Raw genomic sequence first — 15,846 nt, 5'->3', positions numbered from 1 at the left:
TTTTTATGGGCTTATTAAGTACGTAATAATCTTGTTTTAAAACGAGATACTTTTAAAAGTATAAATTTTTTTAAAAATATGGTGAACAGTTAAAACCAAATTTCGATTTTTTACAAAAAATAGGCCGTTTTTGACCATTTATCGGTCAAAAAACGTTTTTAAAGGAAAATTCATTTATTTAAAGACAAGAATTTCATGTATTCAATAAGCTTAAAAAAACAATGAAGACTCAACACCAAATTTCAGTCATTTCGGGTGGATATTGAGGCCACAACCTTCAAAATACCGAAAATGGGGAGGCACCTACACCCAAAATCCTCTGTTGGAATGCTTGATACCTCTGCCGAAGACTAACCAGCAAATTTGAATACTTTCGGTTGGTCATTGTGTCTAAAACTTTTAAAATACCGAAAATCGGGAAGTACGGTTCTATGGGGGCTATATCAAAACGTGGACCGACCATCCCAATTTTTTGTCCTGAAGATTGTAAGTCAATACGTGTACCAAAATTGATGCACCTACGACAACTCCTTCTATTTTTGGCCACAGTTAATATGAATATACCGAAATATGATATACCGAAACTTTCCACCACGGTGCAATGGTATGCACACCCGTCTTGCACGCTTAAGGTCGTGGGTTCGATTCCCCGGCCAGGCAACATTAAAAACTGCAGCGGTGTCAAATAACCCCTCAGTAATGTTGAAGACATTTCCTTCTCGATAAGTGGTGTCTTAAGACACGACGTTCGGACTCTGTAATAAATAGTAGGTCCCATATCATTGAGCTTATATGAATCAGGGTGCACTCATTGATATGAGGGAAGTCTTCCTTGTCCCGTATGGGATGTTTGTGGAACAATTATATTATATAACGAAACGTGGTCATATGTCAATAATTTTTGGTGAATATGTTTTGCATCCACTGGGAACCTTAAATGTTTAATTACAGCTAGTGCGGTGAGAAAAAATTTAGCTAAAATCCACAAAATAACTAAAATCGGGAGGTCGATATAGCCAATCTTCTAACTTCATTTGCCTATGAAAAAATACACTCAGGTGCAAAAATATTGCATACTCTCTCAAATTTGTGGACGCTAGAGTGATTACAACAGGCGGACTGACTGACCTGGCTAGGTCGACTCAGAATTTAATGCTGTTCAAGAATATAAATATTCTTTATAGGATCGCAAATGGTTATTTCAATACATGCCCTCCATACTTTGGTGGAGGGTATAAAAATTAACAAATTTGAAATTTCAATCACCAACGTAAAACTCGTTTTTCTCGAATATTGATTTTTGAGGTGTTTCACTCTTTGAGTAAAACAAAGTATCAGTCAGCTTAGCAGACAGAGATATACCCTGAGCCTGTGTGAATTGCAGGTGCGCACCGGTAGTGCCCATATTCGAACTTAAACTAAGTTTCGACAAAATATTATGAATGCCAAATTTTGGACAGAATCGGCTGATCCGTTCGAGAGTTATCGTGCAATCCAGCACGTCATAGGGGTTTTTAAATCTTTCTGACTATTTTCTCAGGAAACTTGTACCGACCCTGAAAAACTTGTACCGTCGTTATGGAGGCCGCGAATACAAGTTGCTACAACAAAGATCAAAAGCATGCCTTTAACGGGATTTTGCGTGGGAGGTACCCAAAGGAGTTGACGTATATAGTACTTATTCGAACCTGATCTACGTCTCGTAGAAATATTGAGATGTATAAAGTATCGTCCAATTCGGGTTACCAAATCGAGAGTTATCATGAGCACCATTTTAGTGCAAAGTTCAGAACTTTTGTGGGGGACCGATATGGCTCATCTTCGAACTTAAACTAAGTTTGGACAAAATATTACGATGGCCAGATTTTGGACAAAGCAGCAGATCCGTAGGAGAGTTATCGTGCGTTCCAACCACTATACACGGTGCCATAGGGGTATTTTACACCTTAAGGGCTAAACAATCAGGAAGCATGGACTTGCGCCTGATAAAACTTTTACCGTCGTAGTGCTGGCAGTGAACACAAGTTGTTACAACAAAAATCAAAGCGATTCGAGTGCGGGTCATAAACTGCATTTCCGAAATTTGGTGTGGGAGGTACTCGAAGGAGTGGACCGATAGAGTCCATATTGGAACCTAACCTATGTCTGGAAGAGATTTCACGATGTGCAAGATATGGTCCAAATCGGTTACTCCCTGTAAGAGTTATCGAGCGCACAATTTTTCCAAAAATTTTCGAACTATAGTGGGAGAGGTACCTAAAGGAGTGAACTGATATGGATCATCTTCGAACTTAAACTAAATTTTTTTCAAAATATTACGAAGGACAAATTTTGGACCAACTCGGTTTATTCGTTCGAGAGTTATAGTGCGCTCCAGCCAGTCCGACAGGCGGACATTGCTAAATCGAAATGGTATAATGATAGGCGGAAATTGGAAATCTTCTTCTAATTCTGCATTGTAGGCCACCATAGCCAGGCACGGCCAGAACAAATGGTGGACAAGAAAAAAAAAAGTGTTGTGGTAGATGATTCAACAAGAAAACATTCTTACTGGACTAACATAATGAAAGACTTATGGAGAACATGACCAGAAGTTAAATTTCATACATGACCAAAAGATAATAAAGTTCCTTTAAAGCATTTCTAAAATATTTTTAATATTACTGTTTATGGGAATTTCGTCCTCAAACTAAGATAAAGTTCCACATATTAAATTAAAAAAAAAAAAAAAAAAAAAAAAAAAAAAAAAACCTATAAGCAAATTTAATTTTGAGTGACGATAAAGTTTTGAGTTTCACTGAAAAATTTAATATAAAACTCATGAATAGTATTTTTCTCAACTCACAACGGAGGGACGATGAACGTAACGAAACTGTTTGTTTTTGGTAATTAACTTCAGAAAACAGCAAAACTTTCTGTTGAACGAACTACTTGCCCTTCTAAAATTTTAGCCACAACGGCATACAGTTACAATGTTCTCCGCTCTATATAGTATGTCACTCTGTATTAGGGGCGACATTGCCACCACCACCATTATGATGCGTATAAAATTGTAGATTTTGCAATGCAATGCAATATCATAAACCTTTGGAGACATACGCCCCCATGCGATAAACTGCAACTCAAGGGCTCTTTAAAAACAGAAAAGCAAAGAAAAACTTTTCCTTTGGCAAAAGTGAAGCAAACGAAGACCTCCCTAGTTTTTAGTTTAATATTTATTATATGGTTTTTTTCGCTCTCTCATTTATTGTAAAAATTTCTTCGAAGAAAATTTGTTACATTTCATATTATTGTTATGTTGTAGGAGGGGGATAAAGATATTGTATTTCTATGGCTATATGAGTGCTACCATGGAAGTAGAAAATTAATTAGCTAAATTATATGAAATTTTATTTAAAGTTTTACCTCTCCAATTATCCCCCTATGCAATGGACATCATTGCAAGAGGAAAATTATTTTAGTTGATGTCAAAAAAGTTCATCTTTTAGAGAAGTTAGAGTATCGTTGACAACATTTTCAAGTCAGATGAAATATATGTATATACATATATATATGGATTAACTACGCAAGTATGTATAATTTTGTTACACTTTTAAGAAGTTGAAAAAGAAGCAATATCAATTTTAAGCGTAAAGAGACCGTCTATTTTTTTAAAAAAAGATGTAAAATTCTTTCGAACAAAAAGCACTTGTTGATAACATTAAATTTATATTTAACAAATTTTGTCATGTTCTGAGGACAATTTGTACATATCATGTTCGCCCGAAAAAACATACACATGTAGATGTATCCTCAAAATTCATAAACAATTCAAATAAACATAAATGCCATAGCTCCCTCACATTATAACGATTACCAAGAACAATCATAAATGTTTTGTGATATCACATTTCAATGCCACAGTTTATCCTTAACTTATCACTCACATGTTAACCTGCTTACCCACATATTTTATTCGGTAATTTATAAAAGTTGAAAAACAAAAAAAAAACTTTGTACAAAACAAAAGTTGCAACAACTTTGTTCATATACATAATTTAGCGATTTTTTTGCTTGCTTACACATTGTTGTGATGGTCTTTTTGTACTTTTTTGTGCATCATCAGTGTCCCAAGCCGCCCGCTTGTTTTAACATACACACACACAAATTCAAGTCAAATGAGCTTAACAGAAGAGTGTATGTATTTCATTTTTCTTTTTGGAACCAAAAAAAGTGAAATTCAAAGTTTAGCTTAATTTGCATTTTATTTTTTTTTTTATTTGTAGGTATTTCCCCAATGGCAGGGCATGAATTTTTCCTTTGTAAAATACACAATTTCGTTTTTGCAGTTATACACATTTTTGGCAAACATTGTCATAACTCTACTCACCCATACCATCAATGTGTAACAATTGATGTTTTCTCACTGTTGTTGTTGTTTTGAGTATTAGTTTAAATTATTTGCTTTATTTTCCGGTGACATGATACAAAAGGTTTGCCATTTTTTTATTCAGTGTTATAAAATTCTCTAACAAAGTTTGTTGTGTTGATTTACAGCCGTGTGCGTATTTGGCCATTTGCACAAACGAGAGCGAAGACAATTGTGATCATAGAAACGTGTATTGTGAAATTATTTTCTATATTCCTTTTGCCGCCTTTGAACATACCATATGAGGGGTAGCTAAAAATCAATTTTTTTCAAAATGGTGGGAAAGACCGTGTTTATTATGAAAGTATAGCTGAAAATATGAGACACATATATCGGCGTTTTTAAAGTTTTCATCGGGAAGTAACCTAAGTAGGTGGGGCAAATTCCGCCCACTTCTAGTTTTTTTTTTCGAAACATTCGAGTTAAGATATTTTGGAATCTTTGCATTTTAGGTATACAGTGTCTTTGGCAACTTTACTGAGGAAGATGTTGGAAATATTATTGTAAAATATTTTAAGCCTCATGCGGTTCATCAAAGGGGTCTTTTTGGCCCTATTTTTTGAAAATCATTCAAACAATCCTTTTAAATGTGATCATATGAAATCGAAATATTCTACAAAATTATTCATAATAAAATTTTACTATAGGTCTCAGAATACATCAAATCTATAAATCTTATCTAATCGTCAGGAATCTCTAAAAATTAAAAACACGTTTTAGGGTTAAAGTCGGACTTCATCTGAGTTTATTCTAAATTGTTCCACAAAACAAAAGTTGACTTCAAAAACAAAAATATTCTACGCAAATTTCACTAAAAGTCACTAAAGAAATGCAGTCTTCTCCATTTACATTATATACCATGAAAATATCACACGGTGCTCTTGAACCAATTTTAAATTAAAGAAGCTTCCATCTGGGAAATTTTTGCCGATTCTGAAACTACACAGGTGAGAAAAATAAAAAAAACAAACAAAAAAATCGTCGGAGCGCCTTTTAAATAAATTGCGGTCAAAGTTCACATTTTTAGAGTTTTTTTTAGATTTTCACGATTTTGCTGGGAAAGCCCAAGCCCTAGTGGAATGAAATGGAACTAAAGAAAATGTTGTAGAACTAAAATTCTCTACAAGATTGTCCTTTATGATATTTTCGTATGTTTTACCATTTATGAGATATAGAAGTTCAAATTGGCATTGACTGTATCGCTTCCTTATAAAACAATGCAATTTCCCAACATAAACTTATGTATCTCAAAACTGGTACAACCTTTCCTTCTTTAGCCCCATTTCAATAGGACTTGCGGTTTCCAAGCAAAATCGCGAAAATCTAAAATAAACCTCAAAATGTGAACTTTGACCGCGATTTATTTAAAAATCCTTTGGCGAATTCTTCTTGTTTTTTGATCTTTGACATCTATGAACATTTCTGTTTCAGAATCAGCAAAAACTTCCCAGGTGGTTTTTATTTACAGTGAGTTAAGGCACACCGTATAAGATATTGTTTGATGACGAGACGATATAGTCAGTGATTTGTCCTAATTTGAACTTCTATATCTCAAAAATAATAAAACCTACGAAAATATCATAGAGGAAATCTTGTATAGAATTTTCACTGCTACAAGAATTTCATTAGTTTCTTTTTGATAGGGCTTGCGGTTTTGAAGCAAAATATTGAAAACTTAAAAAAAAAAAACTAAAAATGTGAACATTGACCGCGATTTATTTAAAAAGCACTCCGGAGATTTTTCAGTTTTTTGATTTTTCTCAGCTATGAACATTGTATTTTCAAAATCCGAAAAAACCTTCACAGGTGTAAGCTGTGATCAGTATCAATTTTGCTGAAGAAACATCAAAATATTTCCCACGTTTTTGGGAAAAAATTTCCCTTCTTTTTCGAGTTGATACATGGAAGTAATATGAAACTCGGTCTTAGGTGAAAAGTGAAAAAAAACATGTTTGTTTTAATTTTGGAAGTTTAATTTGACATAATTCCATATTGGGTCAAAATCTAACAAAAACCTTCAGTTAAAAGAAGAAATGATCTAAATCAAATTTCAATATGAGTTTCTGAACAAAAAAAAAAAAAACTGTAACTATAACATTCAACATTCTTAACAGCAAAAGATTTTGATATATGTATAGTTTAAGGCCATAATTTACGACTTTTACCCACATTGCCGTTATCATTGAACACGAACAGTTCATTGATGTTTTTTTCGTCACGAATTCGCCCAGAAGATGTTGTGCGCTCCATTTAAACAGTTTTGTATTTATTTATGGTGAATATATATTTGAAAAGTATAGAAAACCCCGGTCAGACTTTGTAAACTTGCCTATTTTTAGTATTTACTTTAAACTAAAATAACGTAAATGCGTGGTAGTTCTACTGCTATGGTCTAGTGAATATATAGATGGCATGGGTCCCAACATGTACGATTTTGGCGAGATCATGAGAGCAATACCTGCTTTGGGGAATTTTACGGAATTCACACCTGAAATCAAAAACTTAGCTATATCCTAACTACATTTGTTATGGCCATTTATGCTGAAGGAAATTTTTCTGGCCTAACAATGAAAACGCAAATATTAACCATCGAAAATAATTTAATTGTTTTCTTAAGCAGCAGGATGATTTATACATTTTACCATGCGCTCAAACCAATTGAGGCACCTCTAGAGATGGTTTTTGAACACTTTTACTACAACTTCTGGTAACGAAAATTTCTAACCACGCCTTTTTTTCTTGATGTTTGGATATCGAATGAAGTCATTGGGTACCAAGTCGTGGCTATACGGCGGATGACCCATCAATTCAACGTTTTGGCAGGTCAAAAAGGCGCTGGTTTGAATCGATGTGTAAGAGCTCAGATTCTCATGGTGCGCAATGATTTATCTTATCTTGCTCGTTTTTCTGATTTACCGTCCTACGTTCCTCCAGCCGTACAGCAGCCAAATGAAAACAAGTGAGAAAAGGCTATAGTCGGTACGGGGCCGACTATGTGATACCCTACACCACTACCTCTGTGAATAATCTTTTCACTCGAAAACATTTTATGGAAATACGAAAGTTTTCACCTATCTGGCTGTTATACCAAATGACTTAAGGCGAACTGAACCAAAATAATTAATATTTAATTTTATATTTGACTACTGTCGACATCACCAACATCAATAGGCCTCTATCTCTGTGAGACAATTTCGTGATGATCCGATCAAAATTCCGACCTGTAGTGTGATTATAGAAAAAGTGGAAAAAAGAGATCCATTAACGACTATTGCGATATCTCTATTATTTGACTACCTACGCCAACCTACTTTGCATAATTTCAAAGATGGGATTTTCTACTTTCTTAGTCAGGCTTTCCTTTTAGAAGGTCCCCAACCAAAGGTGTGATATCCGTCATTATTATTAAAATCGCAAAAATGAGAAGTTGGGTTTTATTAGCGACTATTGCGATATCTTCGTGGTTAGACCACCTACGACAACCTACGTTACATTGTTGTAAAGGTGATATTTTGTACTTTCATTGCCAGGTTTTGCTTTTTGTAGACCCCTTATAGACGCTGAGATATTTGCTTTGGAATAAAATGTTGACTTTTTCTCCAAATAAAGTTTTTGCTCATTCCGACCCCAAAATATTATCCGACCATCATCAAAATCAATAGGCTTCTTCCTCTTTGAGATCCCCATTAACTCTCAAAATTTCGTGACGATCCGATCAAAATTGCGGCCTCTAGCGTGATTTCCAAAAAAATAGAAAAATGGGATGAATTACCGACTATTGTGATATTTCCGCTATCATTGTAAAGGCGCAATATTCTACTTTCATAGTCAGGCTTTGCTTTTGCAAAGTATCCAACCAAAGCTGTGATATTCGTCACTATAACTAAAATCGTAAAAATGAAAATTTGGGTTTAATTTGCGACTATTGTGATATCTTCGTTTTTTGATCACCCACGAGAACCTACTTTACATCGTTATAAAGGTGATATTTTCTACTCTCATCGTCAGGTTTTACTTTTACCCTTATAGAAGCTGAGATATTAGCTTTGGAAAAAACGTTGTCTTTTTATCCAAATAAGTTTTTTGCCCATTCCGACCCCTAAATATTGTTCGACACTCACCAAAATCAATGGGCTTCTTCCTCTTTGAGATCCCCATTAACTCTCAAAATTTCGTGACGATCCGATCAAAATTGCGGCCTGTAGCGTGATTTCCAAAAAAATGAAAAAAAATGGGATGAATTACCGACTATTGTGATATCTCCGCTATTTGGTCACCTACGCCGACCTAGTTTGCATCATTCTAAAGGCGGAATCTTCTACTTTCATAGTCAGGCTTTGCTTTTGGAAAGTCCCCGGCCAAAGCTGTGATATTCGACTATTGTGATATCTTCGTTGTTTAATCAGCTACAAGAACCTACTTTACATCATTAGAAAGGTGATATTTTCTACTTTCATTGGTTTTGCTTTTGGTATACCCCATATAGAAGCTGAGATATTCGCTTTGGAAAAAAACGTTGTCTTTTTATCCACATAAGTTTTTTGCCCATACCGACCCCTAAATATTATCAAACCATCACCAAAATCAATAGGCTTCTTCCCCTCCGGGACCCTCATCAACACCCAAAATTTCGTGACTCTTTTTCCATGAACAACTTTCCTTGAAGACCCCCATGGTTGATTGGTGTATTGTTTGGGGCTCATACGCCCAGTCCCAGATTCGCCGTCTGTGACGATCTTATAAACGCCTTTTGTAGCATCGCGATTGTATTTATTCACAATTTCTTTGCACCTATCGACAAGAGCCTTTTTTGATCGATTGTCAAATTGTGCTGGATCTAATGAGAAAATCCCATTTTTGCGGCCAGTAGTGGAATTCTGAAACTCATTTTTCGAGTTACCGACAAAAATCGGTGAAATTAAAATGCTTATAATTTCGGTAATTAACGATGTTTTTGGTAAGTTAGGGACGAATAAATAGTAGTCGTAAAGTTCTACCGATAGCAACTTGTCAACATTTATTGATACTTTTCATTCATAATTTTGCGTTTTAATTTTACCGATTTTTGTCGGTAACTCAAAAAATGGGTTACAGAATTCCACTACAGGTGTTCATGCAATATCAAATAATAGTTTTTGGAAGAAATAATAACGGGCGTTTTTGGGCGACCCTCGCGACCATCTACATAAAAATCACAATAATTTTTTTCCCTTCTAATGATCATATCTCCGCCAATTTTGATCGACTACAATTGTGTTTGCGGTACTACCTGTGCTTCAACATAAGGTAATAATAAAGTGACAACTAGGGATAACCCCTTAATGAAGTCAACACAAGCAAGTCATTTTGGCCACTATTGTCAAGTTATTGGTGCGTATGAAATATATAGTGAGTGTTGCACGATCTGAAAACTTATACGCACCAAAACCCACAACCAAGTCTAAAATATAGAGTTAGTGACACAATCCAAACTTAAACTTCCATTTAGGATGTAACTGCCTTCAGTTACCTCCTAAATGGGCCGACATAGCCTATATTGAAACTTGATCTATGTTTACGCGTCATTCTAATCAACCTAGGATTTGTAGTGTCCTAAAGCATATTATTGTAATTAGGACAAAAAATATTACCATCGGTAAAACTTCGTAACAAACGATAACCGTATGTTCGGCACTGGTCTAAATTCATTATTTCAATGAGTCATGTTGTTGATCCGGACATAGTATTTAGCTATAATGCTAAGTATATACAAATAGAAAACCTTTATCCAATGAAGGTACTACGGATTGAGTAATTCAAAATAAACCGTTGGAAATTTGATGTTGCCTGGCCTGGGAATCGAACCCACGACCTTCAGCGTACAAGGCGGGTGTGCTTACCATTGCACCACGGAGTCACCCGTGTATAAGTAAGTATATACAAATAGAAAAAATCCAGCTGTGTGGCTATAACGTATTGCAGGTTATTTTGTATAGGTTTGTGGGTATATACAAGGCGGCGCAATAGTAAGATTCCGATGGTTTTTGGCTGTAATTTAAATACAAATGAAAAACTTTGATTCTTGTTGTGGATTATTTTTATTTGGCATTTTAATTTTTTTACATCAAATCGAGAATATGATGTCAGATAAATGACCGCCGCCACAGTTTATTGTCATTTGAGACCTTTAATGGCATTTTGCGAATCGCAAAATGTATAGCATTTTCTGATAGGAGGATTACTTTTGCGCCACCTTGCATTAAAGTATGTAAAATTCTACTTAAATTTTAAATACTCGTAGTATGGCAACACTTGTCTTCCCCTTAATATTTTATTATTTTGGTTTCATTCTTAATTTTCCGTATTTTTACCTTAAATACGAAAATACTAATCAAAAAATCACCTAAAATAAACAGGAAAAGCGACAAAAAAAAAAAAATAATAAAATTGATATGTTTCATAATAGATTTATCTAGACATCAGCGATGCTGATGATATACCTATACAAGTTCACGAAGTTGTTGATGGGAACCACTGACGATGTCACTTTTATTTTTTTCTGCCTCGCTTTTCTATTATTACCCAGAAGAATATTTATGTTGATAGTCTTTTGCAAACAATAAATTTATGATTTCACATCTACTGATGACAATTTTATCGCCATGCAAAGTTAGCAACACAAAAAGAGAAAACTTGAAAACAAGCGGTGTTGCTGTGCTTTTTTTTGTGTTTGTAACTACCATTACCCCTCCATGAAATATACATTTGGTACACAAATAGAAAAAGCCTCTCACGACAAGTACTTTCGAAAATTGTTAACATTCATAAGGGTATCTGTGTGAGCTTTAAGTTAAAGATTTTTTGATAAAAGTTTTGCCAAGTTTTTGTCTTTGCCAAGTTTTTGTCTTTTGTTACTTTGTAAATTGCGTTTAGCTTTACTTACATATAACATTCAACGCTAGCGTATCCTCCAGGGCGGAATTTTGTAAGCGTGGATTAGAGCCTTCACACTTCAGTAAAGTACCATCATCCTCTGGTTGGGGATTAAAGGTGAGTATTGATATCACTTTACCATTTATTTGGGATGTTGATAACTGGAAAATGTTAAATAAAATAAAAAGGGAAAATCAATATGTATTTCTATTATGTGATATTCATAATTTAATATCTGAGATTAAAATTAAAAATAAATAAAAAATATATTTTCAAAATCTTCTTCATTGCCACAATCTCGTTGATCTCATATTTCTATTTTAATAGCGTGACTTATTTTTGCAATATTTTCCAAAGGCTATTTTTCCATATTTTGATGTACTCACCGTTCCTCTCTTAAACGGCCGATTATTTTGTGTCCACTTAATTTCTGTATCCGGCACTGAACCCTCGACAATACATGTCAAATTATACTGGACTCCAGTGGAAAATACCTTTAGCTTATTTGTTAAGCTAACCGATGTTGGTTTAACTGCAACGTGTGCGTGTGTGGGTAAGGAAATATTAAAAATACATTAATTTTGTGTGCAAACGTTGGCAAGAGTTTTTTTAATTAAATCATATTTTTATCGGTAGGTCACATCTAGGTGATAAACGAAGCATACATACATACACATTTAAGCCGCGTATAAAGAATTTTTAATGAATGAATTTACTTATTACGTTGAATATTAACGCACAAAAACTTTATAACTGCAATCATGCATAGCAGGATACTTGACATGCAATACCAGCACAGGGTAATGCATTTCCTTTCAAAGGAAATTTTTATTTCTCTCGCAAAGGCTTATATTTAAGGTGAAATATTTGGAAATGAAAAGCAAAAATTTGAAGTATGTATGCATGTGCATCCAACCTTGTCTACCACCACAGCTGCATACATAAGAACTACAATGCCAACATTGCAATTGTACGGCCACCAATCTACTTTGTCAATTGTATAATACAAAATTCTCTTGCAGAATGGTTTGCTTTGATGGCATTTGTTTGATTTTATGTTTGTAAGCTGAAAATTGTCAAAACTACTTACGCAACATATCAATACGTATACTACGCTCAACTGGTGGTACTAATTTCGTATTCGATGCCTGGCAACGGTAGGTGTTGTTCAATGCTGAACGTGTTATGTGTGGCACTTCTAAACGATTGACGGTAACGTGACGTCCCATAGATACACCATTACCAGATTCCAGTTGTTGTGTACCATTCATCCATGTAACTATGGGTTCAGGTCGTCCTGCAATGAAAAAGAAATAAAAAAGGTAAAAATGAGATATTGACGTATTACCATTGATAGGATCAATAGATTTTGTCATATGAAATATAATTTTGTCATTCATTAGTATTTTCAAATTATCAGTAGTCGATGTTGGATTTGGTTAATTGAATGTGTTCCTTTGTCGGAGTACTTAAACAAAGAAGGGTATCTATGATCTGTAGTTATGGCTATGTAATTTGGTGCTAAAAGAGTGATTGCAATTTATAGCTAAGACATGTTAAAGGCTCTCAAACAATCTTTGTTCTATAGAAGATCTTTTAATTGCCTTCTCTACATAGAAGGCCTTATATAGCTCTTATGTCTGTGGAAGAACTAATTAAACTCTATTGCATATTTTAGACTTTTCAAAGATACTTCAACGCAAAAAAGACCTTTTACAAGTTCAAATCTTTGCAGAAAATCTTTCAAAGGTCTACTGTTCATTGAATACTTTCTAAAAGTATTACATCTATAGAAAAATGCTGTAGAAGAACTGTCAAGAGTGTTTTGTCTATAAATAACGCACTCATTGCGCTGTTCGCCGTTGAACACATATTCTTTAAAAAAATCCTTGAAAATATAAATTAAAATGAAAACAAAAATTAAGGCATTGCTTTGTTGGTTGCTAAAATAAATTATTTAAATAATCCACGCATTGCTCTGTTGGTTGTTTAAAAAATCCAGGGATTGCTCTGTTGGTCGTTTAAAAAAATATTTAAGAAATCCACGCATTGCTCTGTTGGTCGTTTAAAACAAATATTTAAAAAAATCCAAGCATTGCTTTGTTGGCTTTTAAAAATATTTATTTAAAATATACACGCATAGCTCTGTTGGCCGTTAAAAAATTATTTCAAAAATTCCCACATTGCTCTCAACCACGCATTACTCCGTTTTTAAAAAAAATATTTAAAAAATCAACGCATTACTCCTTTAAAAAAATATTTCAAAAATCCACGCATTACTCCGTTAAAAAAAAATATTTAAAAAATCCACGCATTACTCGGTTTAAACAAAAATATTTAAAAAATCCACGCATTACTCCGTTTAAAAAAACAATATTTAAAAAATCCACGCATTACTCCGTTTAAAAAAAAAAAATATTTATAAAATCCACGCATTACTCCGTTTAAAAAAAATATTTAAACGCATTACTCCGTTTAAAAAAAAATATTAAAAAAATCCATGCATTACTCCGTTTAAAAAAAAAATATTTAAACGCATTACTCCGTTTAAAAAAAAATATTAAAAAAATCCATGCATTACTCCGTTGTTAAAAAAAATATTAAAAAAATCCACGCATTACTCCGTTGTTAAAAAAAATATTTAAAAAATCCACGCATTACTCCGTTTAAAAAAATATTTTGAAAAATCCACGGATTACTCCGTTAAAAAAATATTGAAAAAAATCCACGCATTACTCCGTTTAAAAAAAAAATATTTTGAAAAATCCACGCATTACTCCGTTTAAAAAAAATATTGAAAAAAATCCACGCATTACTCCGTTTAAAAAAACATATTTAAAAAATCCACGCATTACTCCGTTTAAAAAAAATATTTTGAAAAATCCACGGATTACTCCGTTTAAAAAAAAATATTTAAAAAATCCACGCATTACTCCGTTTAAAAAAAAAATATTTAAAAAATCCACGCATTACTCCGTTAAAAAAAAAAATATTTAAAAAATCCACGCATTACTCCGTTTAAAAAAATATTTACAAAATCCACGCATTACTCCGTTTAAAAAAATACTTAAAAAATCCACGCATTACTCCGTTTAAAAAAAATATTTAAAAAATCCACGCATTACACCGTTAAAAAAAATATTTAAAAAAACGCATTACTCCGTTTAAAAAAATATTTAAAAATCCACGCATTACTCCGTTAAAAAAAATACTGAAAAAAACGCATTACTCCGTTTAAAAAAAAATATTAAAAAAATCCACGCATTACTCCTTCAAAAAAAAAAAATATTTAAAAAATCCACGCATTACTCCGTTTTTAAAAAATATTTAAAAAATCCACGCATTACACCGTTTTTAAAAAAATATTTAAAAAATCCACGCATTTCTCCGTTTTTAAAAAATATTTAAAAAATCCACGCATTACTCCGTTTTTAAAAAAAATAATATTTAAAAAATCCACGCATTACTCCGTTTAAAAAAATATTTACAAAATCCACGCATTACTCCGTTTAAAAAAATACTTAAAAAATCCACGCATTACTCCGTTTTTAACAAAATAATATTTAAAAAATCCACGCATTACACCGTTAAAAAAATATTTAAAAAAAACGCATTACTCCGTTTAAAAAAATATTTAAAAATCCACGCATTACTCCGTTAAAAAAAATACTTAAAAAAAACGCATTACTCCGTTTTTAAAAAAATATTTAAAAAATCCACGCATTACACCGTTTTTAAAAAAATATTTAAAAAATCCACGCATTACTCCGTTTTTAAAAAAATATTTAAAAAATCCACGCATTACACCGTTTTTAAAAAAATATTTAAAAAATCCACGCATTACTCCGTTTTTAAAAAATATTTAAAAAATCCACGCATTACTCCGTTAAAAAAAAGTATTTAAAAAATCCACGCATTACTACGTTTAAAAAAAATATTTAAAAAATCCACGCATTACTCCGTTTAAAAAAAAAAATATTTAAAAAAACCACGCATTACTCCGTTTAAAAAAAAAAAAATATTTAAAAAAACCACGCATTACTCCGTTTAAAAAAAAAAAAAAAAATATTTAAAAAATCCACGCATTACTCCGTTAAAAAAAAAAAATTTAAAAAATCCACGCATTACTCCGTTAAAAAAAAATTTAAAAAATCCACGCATTACTCCGTTTAAACAAAAAATATTTAAAAAATCCACGCATTACTCCGTTTAAAAAAAAAAATTAAAAAAAATCCACGCATTACTCCGTTTAAAAAAAAAAAAAAAAAAAAAATTAAAAATCCACGCATTACTCCGTTTTTAAAAAAATATTTAAAACATCCACGCATTACTCCGTTTAAAAAAAAAATTAAAAAAATCCACGCATTACTCCGTTTAAAAAAAAAAAAAATTTAAAAATCCACGCATTACTCCGTTTTTAAAAAAATATTTAAAAAATCCACGCATTACTCCGTTTTTAAAAAAATATTTAAAAAATCCACGCATTACTCCGTTTTTAAAAAATATTTAAAAAAATATTTAACAAA

At 32.7% G+C, this 15,846-nt stretch overlaps 1 protein-coding gene across 1 annotated transcript in view; it reads right to left on the bottom strand.

The window, feature by feature from the left end:
• side-III (sidestep III) overlaps positions 1-15,846 on the bottom strand; it is a 738,714-nt gene that overhangs the window by 111,419 nt on the left and 611,449 nt on the right. Inside the window, 3 exon segments of the mRNA XM_073960318.1 lie at positions 11,331-11,481; positions 11,707-11,852; positions 12,411-12,617. Coding sequence (XP_073816419.1) covers positions 11,331-11,481; positions 11,707-11,852; positions 12,411-12,617 — 504 coding nt within the window.

Source organism: Musca autumnalis, unplaced genomic scaffold (genome assembly GCF_047663935.1).
Source record: "Musca autumnalis isolate F117 unplaced genomic scaffold, ASM4766393v1 scaffold_1, whole genome shotgun sequence".
Classification (NCBI taxonomy): domain Eukaryota; kingdom Metazoa; phylum Arthropoda; class Insecta; order Diptera; family Muscidae; genus Musca; species Musca autumnalis.
Note: the sequence above shows the minus strand (reverse complement) of the source record. Positions and strands in the feature narration are given on the sequence as shown.